Source organism: Protomyctophum bolini (assembly GCF_963924005.1).
Source record: "Protomyctophum bolini genome assembly, chromosome: 7".
Taxonomy (NCBI): domain Eukaryota; kingdom Metazoa; phylum Chordata; class Actinopteri; order Myctophiformes; family Myctophidae; genus Protomyctophum; species Protomyctophum bolini.
The window spans coordinates 27,371,042-27,383,602 of NC_137868.1; the positions used below are offsets into that span (position 1 = coordinate 27,371,042).

At 42.2% G+C, this 12,561-nt stretch overlaps 1 protein-coding gene across 1 annotated transcript in view; it reads right to left on the reverse strand.

Moving 5' to 3' along the window:
- mtbp (MDM2 binding protein) overlaps window positions 1-12,561 on the reverse strand; it is a 43,457-nt gene that overhangs the window by 17,859 nt on the left and 13,037 nt on the right. The window contains exons 9-13 of the mRNA XM_080768024.1: window positions 9,626-9,720; window positions 9,002-9,068; window positions 8,275-8,392; window positions 7,527-7,706; window positions 3,927-4,040 (exon numbers count right to left, since the gene is read on the reverse strand). Coding sequence (XP_080624150.1) covers window positions 3,927-4,040; window positions 7,527-7,706; window positions 8,275-8,392; window positions 9,002-9,068; window positions 9,626-9,720 — 574 coding nt within the window. The remainder of the gene's footprint in view (window positions 1-3,926; window positions 4,041-7,526; window positions 7,707-8,274; window positions 8,393-9,001; window positions 9,069-9,625; window positions 9,721-12,561) is intronic.

Sequence of the window (12,561 nt, forward strand, 5' to 3'; positions counted from 1 at the left end):
TCATGCAAGTCAAAGCTAGCAGCCATCGTAGAGGTCAGAAGTGGGTGAGCTTCAATCTGATATTTCTCTCCAAGACTTTCCATCCTGCTACCCTAATAGACAGGGGTACATGAGCACCTGGCCGTTCATTCGTGCTCTATCTCCGACCAAGCCACACTTCCACCACACATCTCTCTATGCAAAATAAAACCTGCACACTCCCACAAAAGACATAGACTACATTGCATTCGCCAAAAATGTCTTCTTTACTGTTTAAATATTACTTTTCTGAAACACGCTATTCTTGCTCAACCTCAACAGCCTACGTCAGAATCGTCATGTTGGCGTCTACTACGCCAACTACGTTCACTTAATGGGGCCAGTCCTTCACAGTGACACACGCGTTAGATCAACCACGCGACCGGGATGGTTTCTACCCCTCAATGTCGTGCCTACTCTACACTGCCATCCCAAGTCCCCTCCCCCTTTCACTGCTCCTGTGTGTGACCTGTGAACTACTCTCTGACTGCACTGTGGCTTGATTTATATGTGCGAGGTTGAAATGTAATGCACATAAATTAATTATAGGTCCAGCAAGCAAATCATGATTGTCTGTTTGTGCTCAATAGGTCACCATCACATTCCGATTTTAGGTGTTGTGTTTTCTATGACATTTATTTGGGCCAGTAGTTTCATATCTATCCTTTTTCCGACCAACACAGAACATGCTAACGGTGTTAGCGCGTTAGCATCCATCTTGCTTTTGATTTATATGTGCGAGGTGGAAATGTAATGCACATAAATTAATTATAGGTCCAGCAAGCAAATCATGATTGTCTGTTTGTGCTCAATAGGTCACCATCACATTCCGATTTTAGGTGTTGTGTTTTGTATGACACTTTGGCCAGTAGTTTCATATCTATCCTTTTTCCTTTGACCAACACAGACCATGCTAACGGTGTTAGCGCGTTAGCATCACACAGCTTACAGCGTCAGTGTTGCATGAATACTTTCAACCATGACAATGCCGACTACTTTTGCTACACACACTTCCCAAGGATTATGGAGATGTCTTTATTTTTTTTTTAAGGTTGAGAAATGAAATAATTATGGTCGTTTCTAATCTCAGCATTTCACAAGAGAAAGACGTGGATGCCTTTCGCTGCGCTGTTGGCGTTGCCATGTCTCATAGAAACAAGTAAATAGGTCTTTAAAAAGAATCCCAAAACAAGCGCATATAACAGGGGTCTGTAACCTATTTTAAATGAAGTGCCATGTTTTTATTTTCTAGATAGTGAGTCAGCCACAAGCTCACATCACAACAATAATCCATGTAATAATCACAATAACAATACTAATAATAATAATCATAATAATCCTGCTACCCTAATAGACAGGGGTACATAAGCACATGGCCGTTTATCCAACAGCTTTCTCCGACCCAACCACACTTTCACCACACATCTCTATATGCAAAATAAATTCGGCACACTCCCAGAATACATATAGGCTACATTTCATTGAAAGAAATCTCTTAATTACTGAATAAATATTACTTTTGTCAACCACGCCATTGTTGCTCAACATCACCAGCCTACGTCAGAATCGTCATGTTGGCGTCTACTACGCCAACTACGTTCACTTATTGGGGCCAGTCCTTCACAGTGACACACGCGTTAGATGAACCACGCGACCGGGATGGTTTCTACTCCTCAATGTCGTGCATTTGCTGCGCCCTTCTAATGCTGCGCCACGCCTACTCTATACTGCTCCATGCGACTCGAACAGCGTCAGCAGCAGCAGCTCCGAGCCTCCGTCAGAAAGGCTGCCCACAGCCCCACACCCAAATGAATCGAATGAATGAATAAGGCGCTTATATCGCTATTGCTCAGTGGATGGGACATTTACATTAAAAGCAATCGGATGGACGCGTGGATAACGGCATGGTTGTGTGCAATCGGAGGGAAAGCTTCCATAATCCATATAGCTTCCATGCTAGCTGCTTCAGACACAGGGGAGGGGAGGGAGAAATAGTGCCAAATAGCGCTTATGCAACAATTACCCTAAAACACAAACACCTCAACTCGATGTCATTGTGAATAAGAATTTCGAGCGAAATAATAATTTTTGGAAGGACACTTTCACCCAGTATGAAGCTAAATGTGGAAGCCGTGTGTGTCACACCACGGCTGACCTATAGAATCCTGTAACCAGCCTCTCGCACTGCCTGCGAGTTGGCTCCGTCTAAGGCTCCGTCTTATGAGCAAATTTAGAACTTCCGGTCTGACAGCTAGCAGATTTAAGACATCCGGTTGCTTTCAGAATAAAATAAGATTATTTAATTCGTTAATTAAATAATTTTTACATTACATTATTAGTATTATTATTACATTACAGTTATTGTAAAGACACACATTATGTTTCTGTGTAAAAATAAGTAATTAAATAACATAAAAAAGTTATCTAAATGGAGAAATGCTATTCACTGGAGTGCATGGACTTTATAAAGTGGACACTGGACAAAAGACGGCTCCGCCAGGCAACTATCTGGACATACCCACGCGTTTGGGAAGATGTCCTCTACCACCCCACAGTCTCCGCTAAGCGGGAGAGGTGTAAAATTCACAGCAGCAGAGCTTCTACTGGGGTCAATGCAAAAAAATGTACCGTTTCCGGACCCAGAATGGACACTGGACAAAGAGGCCTCCGCGAGGCAACTATCTGGACATACCCACGCGTCCGGGGAGATGTCCTCTACCACCCCACAGTCTCCGCTAAGCGGGAGAGGTGTAAAATTCAGAGCAGCAGACCTTCTATTGGGGTCAACACTCAAAAAAGTGCCGTTTCCAGACCCAGAATGGACACTGGACAAAGAGGCCTCCGCGAGGCAACTATCTGGACATACCCACGCGTCCGGGGAGATGTCCTCTACCACCCCACAGTCTCCGCTAAGCGAGAGAGGTGTAAAATTCAGAGCAGCAGAGCTTCTACTGGGGTCAATGCAAAATAAATTACCGTTTCCGGACCCAGACTGGACACTGGACAAAAGACGGCTCCGCGAGGCAACTATCTGGACATACCCACGCGTCCGGGGAGATGTCCTCTACCACCCCACAGTCTCCGCTAAGCGGGAGAGGTGTAAAATTCAGAGCAGCAGACCTTCTATTGGGGTCAACACTCAAAAAAGTGCCGTTTCCAGACCCAGAATGGACACTGGACAAAGAGGCCTCCGCGAGGCAACTATCTGGACATACCCACGCGTCCGGGGAGATGTCCTCTACCACCCCACAGTCTCCGCTAAGCGAGTAAATGGGTGCTTATATTTCTATGTGAAATGTGGTGATGCTGGCATCACAATAGATGCCAGCATCACGCTGCCTCCGTCTAATAAGCACATTTACAACTTCCTGTTTGGAAACCGAAACAGATGCTTCTGACATTTGCCTGTGCGTGCTTAATCGTTGTACTTCTGAACACATTTCCCAAATCTCAGTGATTTATCCACACATCGCTCTGTGTGTGTGTGTGTGTGTGTGTGTGTGTGTGTGTGTGTGTGTGTGTGTGTGTGTGTGTGTGTGTGTCGCGTCGCCCTCCAGCTGCAATTGCGAGTGTGCGCTGTGTGCAGGGCACACTACTGAGTTTAAAACCACAGCTGAAACATGAAGTGGAGTCTGTCAATTCCCGCAATTTCCTTCTTCCCATATTGCGCTGCAACGACACTAGGATTGAGCCCCCCGAAGGGGGGCGAAATTCTAGTCATCTGAATGAGAACCACTGCATGTCTGAAAAATGAGTTACTCCATAATATACCTGAACTCTGTACTCCCTATTCAATGTGCACTTCTTCCACACTTCCAGCTTGTATTTCTCCAGCTATATTTGCTTTCCAGCAGAGCATGAACATGAGCTGTGTTTTAAGTTTCATGGCTGTGTTCAGTTGTACTTACGGAGATATTCTTTGGCTACCAGGGTCTGGACCCGTGTTATTTTCTTCTCTCTCTTCAACAGGTCATTTCCACGGAGAAAGGGAAGCGAACAGAGCCGGTCACCAACATTCCTTCCTGGTTTGGGAGAGAGTAGGAGAATACATTAAAGATAAGGCTGGAATGGATAGAGTTCAGTTCCTCTGCACCAGCTAATTTGTGCTTCAACTGCCAAACCCTTACAGTATAACGCATTATAACAAGGAATTAGTTTCTTTGCATATCATTGCTCCCCCGAGGAAACCAGCTAACTCAAAAAAATCCTGCATAAATTAGTGCTATTGAACAGCCTGTGTGGTTTCGAAAATATTGAACCAATCAAAAGTAGTCTCCTCGAACAGTCTGCTAAAACAGCTAACTCCACCACATTTCCCCCTCTCATGGAAGTAATTGACAATATATAAAGTCACAACACCATATGCCTTTGATAAGGCAGTATTGCTTTGTTTTCTTCATTTCCTGAAAAACAAATATTTTAAACTTCCTGAAAAATGAACATTTTGGAGTGAAGTGGTTTCTTCCCGACAGCAGAGATGTCCATGTGTACCCATTTCAGCATCTTGACATATGGGTCTGTAGCCATAATGCCCTGTTGGCCCACACAATCCATAGTAGTGAGACAGAAAAAGACACTTGATAATTTATAATACTAAACACTTCAGTCAAGAATAAAAAAGTATCAAAAGGGGTTTATTTTTTCACAAGCAGTGAAATGTTAATGGGACAATGTTCCAAAGACAGTCGGTTACTAGGATGATGTTTGTCGTTCATAATTCCATTTGACCTACTCAAGCACCTGCTGTTATACTGTATAATATGTCCTGCCAGGACGAGAAAGAGCTCCCTGTGGTGTGCTTAGCTGACATTACCACCTTCCACTGCACTCAAAGGACGATCATCTCTTTTGGTCTTTCCAGCGTTTAGAAACAGGCAGTTTTTCTACCACCTCCTCCAGAAAGGCCCCCTAGTAGTCACTTGAGATTGGGCCCACCACCACTTTGTTTCAGCAAACCTAAGAAAGGCTTTAGAGCGGTTTTTGTTTCAATTCTCATCTTTCTGGCTATGCAGGTTAGGCTAATTTAACCCTTTTTTGTGCAAAATGCTGCTGCACATTTACTATAATACAGCTACAGTACATGCAATATAATACATAACCTGTCACCAAAAAACTAATAAACCCAAACCCTACATAAGACCAATGCTAGTGGGGTAAAGGGTACATTTGTATTGATCCCAGTAGAAATTGGGAGAAATACCTCTATGCATTTGACCCTTCCTATGAGGAACAGTGTAGTGTACAACACTAGGGACCTACAGGGAGCAGCCAGTTCCCACAGCTCACAGCTCCACACAAAGCCGAGGAGCAGGGGATCAAACCGGTGACCTTCCGGTTCACAGGCGGCCGCTCTATCTGGTGCAATGTACTGTATAGTTGCTGTCGAACATAAACCTTGTATATCCATATTTCAAATGGGGTAAATTAATGCTTCGACATACAGTGTCACACAAAAGTAGTATAAATAGAAGATCCACTATGTGTCGCAATGTGATGCATTGTGAGCTTTATAAATGTGCTAGTTTTGCTACTTGTTGTGAAGGTGAAAATGGTTACACGTGTCTATGGGTTTTATAAATATTTAACCAATGAAAAGTGTTTAACAAGTTGTACAAAGAACAGGAACATAAAAAGGCACAACTTTGTCAAAGAGGAATGTTTTACTTTTAGGGGAGAAAATTGTAAGAACAAGATTTACAGATCCAACGATTCCTCAATATGTTTTATCTGTGTCCGGCGGGTCAATATATTCCACCACACACATCCAAACAATCTTCAATATGTATGTATTCCTCTCTCTCACTCACTCGCTCCAGTCCAATGCTCTCCGTCGATCCTTCTCTTTCCCTTCAACTTTCTCCATCCATTCAACATCACTTCATCTTACCTTGGAGGCAGCATGGCTTCCAGCATAATGCCCTGATTAGCAGTATAACAGAACAAAGGTCTTGAAAGGACACACTACCTCAATGGGGTTGTACCAGAGGAGAAGGGAGATGCAGAGTCAGAGAGAGATAATATAGTGATATAGTGCACATGAGCCAATCTGGAACATGGATTGATGTTCAATGACACCTCTTACTTCAAGTTCAGACACTCTTGTCACCACACAGGGAAGACATCCATTCTAGAGTTGGAAAACTTGGTTTTCTTTCCTTTTGTTATGGCGTGACCCTGAAGGCACCAGCCATCTACAACAGGGTTGGTTGGTCTGTTTGTATGTATTCTTCAGACTACAGTTTTATCAATCATCCGATATGATGTTGACAATCAACTCGGCCAATAGAAACCATAGAGAAAAGGCTATATCTTTATTGGATATTTTGTGGATCTAGATTTATATGTCCACCAACTACATTTGTGGGCTTCAGCCAAGTGAGCCAGCAAACTATAAACTGAAATTGACACGTTGTGTACTTAAATAAAGTACATGAAGATAGCCTGCACTTGTCTGGACTATTAATCCACAAGCATAGAGATCATTATTTTGAGTTTGGTAATATTTTATTTCCTTGATAGTCCCGGTATTACTTAAATTTGCTTAATTAATTCCATTATCTAAAATTAAAATATGATGCGCTGGTAATATTGATTATCAACAGTGTGTTAAGTGCCTCCATTCTCCCCAGATTTGATTTACTGTACTTACGTACAGTATATCTGTCTTAAAGGTCCAAATAGCAGATGAGAACTACTGAGAAAATCATTAAACCACTTTCATCTTGCCAACCCTCTTTTGGGCAGATGATTTGATTTAATCACACTCACACCAGGCCTGAGTTAAACTAATTGCATTCTGAGCTGGCTGTGACACCTGCCCTGTACACAACTGCATGAGCATACAACCACACACGTGTCAGAAGCGTTGTAGCCAACGCATGCCGAAGTGTCAGGAGCGTCAATTTCCCAGGTTGTCTTGCAGTTTGTGGACAGTGGCGGTTTTCTGGGTTGTTAGTTTTTACTTACAGCACATTGGAGTGGTAGGCTCACTGACAGACAACTACAAATGAAATGCCTGCCAAGTGTGGTCAACCGGGGCATTTCTTTCCTACTGGCTGACGTCCAGTCAAATTTCACCAATGCTGAACTCCACACTTCAGACGGGTTGAAAGCGCTGTGTCAAATGCTGCAACCTGATGCTCCGTTGCTCCCATGATGGCATGGAAGTGAATGAGACACTGGCGCTTCTGATGTACATGTGTGACCGTGCCCTAAATCAGTGGCGGATTGAGGGTGTCTTTATTGTGACGTTATTCTTCTGTCCCTACTGTACTACCATGCCCTGTATCTGTAACCTTTATTGCTGTGCTGTCTCTGGCGCTTGAAGTTCCCCCGCAGGATCTATCATTTACAATTTACATGTAGGCATAGAGCAGACGCTCTTAATCCAGAGCGATTTACAGTAAGCAAGAACAACATATGGTAATACTTCAAATACATACCTAATACCTATCTATCTCAATATGTGTGCGTGCAGGCAGACAGACATATATAAAGAAAATATATACCTGATGATGACAGAGATTTCTCTTGCAGCAACCCGGAGACTGTTGCCATGGCAGCAGCTCCATTGATCTGTTTGGCTGAGTGTAACATAGTGACCTTGCAGGCTCCATCTCCATCATCTTCTGACCCCTGAAGCAACAGGAAGAAGTGGGCACTCTCACCCTTCACCTCCACCTCAGGCACTATATGGCAAGCCACAAGGAAGTAATGGGTAGAGTTGGTTCACAGCAGAGTTAGAAAATGTGGTATTATTTTTCTTCCTGTTAAGGGAATATACAGTACGTATGAGAAATAATTCGGGATGGCCTTATGAATGCTTGCATGGCGTAATTTCACCAGTATTTAAAATAGAGGGAGAAGGTGTGATTTCGATTTCCTATCCTAGCCTATAATGTATTGTGGGCAAACATCAAAGCCATTGTTTCCCCTGAACTATGGTGAATGTCTCGCAAAAAGAAAAGAAAAAATCATTATACGTCTTCTGTGCATTTTGACCGTCTCTTGACAGTCATTTGGAAAGAATATAAATAAATGTGTTAGACCGATTTTCCCCCTTCTTACGTCGTGTATTAATTGTGCTTAGCTAACCATTTTGTTCAAAAACTACAACTCATTATGTTTGTTTGTTTTTTCATGACTCGGTTATTGCCTCCTGAAACAAAACATAACTTACAGTACTTCTGTTGAGGGAAAGAAGAAAAGTGCCCAAGTTAAGATTACGTCTAAGCACCAGAATGATGAATATCCTACCAGGCAGTGACTTGGGTCTCCTGGCCAAGAACTCCTTCCACCGCTGAGAACTGAGCTGGCTGGCAGGGGGTTGGGCTATAGGGGTGACTACACAGGACAAACAGAACACGCCTCCCACCTGTGTCACACACACACACACACACACGCACATATGAACACACACACAGTGTCACACACACACGCACACGCACAATGATCTTGATCAAATCTATTCACTGAACTTCAGAGTAGATTAGAGAGCCGGTATTAGTTCTCTTTTTATTTCAATCAATTACAAATTGGCTTGTTAAGATAACCTTCTCAGGCCACCAGAAGCATGGGAATTGTTTGAACTTTAACCACTTACCACATCAACTGCCAGGTAGTAATTTAATTAATCCGCCACGCCAATGTTTTTTTTTTTTTTTTTAATCGGATAAAAAGATTTGTAATAAAAAGATAAAGATAAATAAAAATATTTGTCTCTGCCGTTCTTTAGTTATCGTCATTTTATCTGGGAAAAGAGATCCGAGATAGATGCCTTTTTATAAATCCTTTAGCGTTGGAGTGGACGGGCTGGATTTTGATTGGAGCACATGATTTCCGGGTATAGTCATAGCATCATTCATAGGTTGGCGAAGAGCGCCCTCTAGCATGATCACTGAAAACAGGATTTTTTTTGCTGGATAACGTAATGGATTAACATAATGGATTGATGAAATTTTAAGTCAATGTTAAATAAACTTACTTTTCCACGCAGTGACCTGAGCTGGTCCAACAGCATCTTAGCTTTCACTGACTTTCCAGACAGGCCTCTTTAGTTAGAAGTTAAGGAACAACACAGTATTAAAGAACTGTACAACATTGTGTACCTTTCATATACCGGTACTATATGCTTACATACTGTAGAACAGACGGCAAACAGGAGCAACTGTAATAGCTGCTAGATCCCTGAATTCATCACCGACTATAAAATAGATCTTTCCCTTACACCATGAAATCAGGATGTAGTAAAAAAACGACAACAATGCCTAGGCAGATTGCCTGGCTTTCACAGTGGCTTCAAATTCCACTTCAAAGTAACTATAATCCATTATTACAGTCATTATGTACCGTTTGTTAGCCATGCTTTATCCCTTACTGGGAGTACCTGGTTAGCCAAATCTAGATTACAGGTCTAAATCACACACAGGTGTTTTATTCTGTATTATACTATGCCATCATGGGTTTGTAGGGAGACAGAACTACGTATGTGTCATGACAGCTGTTTGATGATACACCCGTGTATGAAGGGCCCCTTTTAATCATGACACAGCTTTACTCAGGCGTTGACACATTATGCACGCACATGTGGATGTAATTGCAAGGATACAGTTGAAACTGCGTGCTGGATGGCATGTAGCTGGGCAGGTCTGACAGATTGACCAACTGAACCAAGTCTAAGACTGGCCTGTAGTAGTGGAAGACCTGTAAACAAATAAAAGGGGGAGGAGTTAAATGCAGGGCAGGGGGAAAAAGCGATCTACAACCTGTGGCTGAGCTACTGGAGATGGGTCTCTAGGCAAGGCACGACTGGTTGTCAAAGAATGTGATAGGTGGAGAAACATTATCGATGAGTTATGAGTTATAAGTTATAAGTTAATTGTGGCAAACTAACTGACTAACTTTTGACAAATAAAGTATTAAATCAACTCAACAAACCACTGAATCAACTAAACAACATCCACCAAAAGAAGGAAAGATAACAAACTGAAAAAGTGCTCTTCGGAGCACAGGTGCACATGCAGGAGAAGGGTGCAAATCCTGCAGGCCTTTCATTGAGACATTTTGTTCCAAAATGTGTTAGCGAACATTTACCTGCTCAGGCCAATTTGAAAGGTTTGTCATTTCTTCCTCGGCCTAGTGGGAATGTGCGTGCAACACTTCACAGAAATAGCACAGGTTCAAGATTTGTGGCATTGTGTTCAAAACGGATGAATATTGCAAACTTTGGAAGCCAATCTTAGGCAATCCCGATGGAATATGAAAGATCTGACGGATCGATCTTGATCACATGACTATAGAGAGATACTATATACCGATTTGCATGATGTTTGGACAAAATCTGTAAGAATAATATAAAACAATGTGTTTTGCAAAAATCTGCCACCTGGTGGCGCTATAACAGGGCAATCTGAAAAATTCGGATTAGAGGTTCTGCTCTGGCAACCTGGGAATGTGCATGCAGTGTCACTACAATCTGGCTAACAGTGCTGGAGATAAGCTACGTGCAAACAGACTCTGCCACACCTTCGACCTGGCGGAGACGACAACAATTTGATTGATTGATTTGCAGAATTACAGTACATTTCAAGTACAACTCAATACAAAAACTGTGAGTGGACGACGCCATAAAGCATTACACTTGTTTACAATAGGGCCCACCGTTTTCAATTCATCAAACATTTAGAGACGTACGAATATACACAACTATATAGTCAAAACATGAATAGGATTGACTATATGACAGACAGTCCAAGGTTATCTTTGTATTACATTTGAAAAGTATCCACTCTAATATTTACGTAGTAAGTGTTGGTTGAGCTTGGCATCTTTTCAACTTCCGCTGACCTTCTCTCAGTACAACGTTGGCTTTGTTCACCCACTGGAGTGTATGTGTGTCTAAGTTTAATAAGTTACTGGCATCCTTTTCCATCTTTTTTCAGAAGCTACTTTGAATAGGGGGATTAAATTCCAAACGTGGGTGAGAGAGATGGATATAAAGAAAGATATAGAGATGAGAGTAAATAAAATGATGAAAGAGAGGACATGAGAGGGGCACACAAAGAGCAGAAGAGGTCTTCATACAGTACAATACTCAGTTACAAATGGATAGGTTAACACTGAGGGTTTTACTGTGTCAAATAAAACCAACACAAGCATTCAGTCTGGCATGATGTCAATATAAAAGTTTTTAAAAAATGTAAATATTGGTCTGATACTCTGATTCTGATCTTTATTTTGCTTTGATTAAGAACCAGAAGCTATCAGCATCCAAAATGGTCCCTGGGTGTAGCAGAAAACCATGGGCCAATTCCTCACAAGAGAATATGGTACATGGTAAGGACCTCAATCACATGAAGCATTAGTGTCCCTGTTCTGGGGGCGAACATTGGCTGAGAATCGCCAATCTATATGCTCACTACGTGTCATGTTGGGGACAAAAGGGGAGGGCCTATATAGATTCCGGGCAACAAAGTATACACTGTAGGTAGGGGTTTAATTGTTTAATAGTATGGATCAGCTGCAGGCAGTTCACACATTACAGTCTATCTGGTTTCTAGCTTTGGGAAAAGGGTTGATTGACAGGCAGCATTTTCTTATGATTGTAAGAGCACTAGTCCATACCTGGACTACGTGCAGATTTAGGACTGCGACTACAGAGCCCATAGCCGATGGGATAAATGCTAATCTTATCAAATTTGCATGCGAGTGTACATCACAAAATGAAATCATAAAACTTAACAATATCATAAAACAATTTCACAAAACGAAACATTGGGCTGGTCAAGCTTTGAGTGATGTACTGTAGTGCTCTTATCAGCGCTACTAACCCAAACGAAGAGTGGCAGAATAATAATAATAAAAAACAGAACTTATCTCATCTTGTAAAAGATTAGATCACTTTCTAAATGAATAGTACTGAACAGGTAGAGTTTGGTATATCTAATAACACCAATCTAAAACGTCAGGTTTGCTACTGGCACAATACAAGCTTTCAGTATCAGCTTTCTGTGTGTGTGTGTGTGTGTGTGTGTGTGTGTGTGTGTGTGTGTGTGTGTGTGTGTGTGTGTGTGTGTGTGTGTGTGTGTGTGTGTGTGTGCGCGCGCGCGTGCGCGCGCGCGCGCACGCACACACACACTTGCACATTTGCGTGCTTTAAGTGATAATGAAGTCCGTTTTTTCTAGATGCATAGAGAATAATAGCTTTGTTCCAAGTGTGTAGCTGTGGGTCTGTGTGAGTAAATTGTGTATTTAGGTCATTATGAACTCTGCCATCCCAACAGTATGGAGGTGTAATAGTTTTGTTGTCCTGAGTTTGTTTTATTGTCACGCCAAGACAATCACCACCATCTGGCTCTCCGCACAGATCTGATGAAATCTCTCTCTCTCTCTCTCTCTCTCTGAATCACAAACTCACACACAAAACAATATCTAAAAAACTAATCCTGCTACCCTAATAGAAAGGGGTGCATGAGCACCTGGCCGTTCATTCGTGCTCTATCTCCGACCAAGCCACACTTCCACCACACATCTCTCTATGCAAAA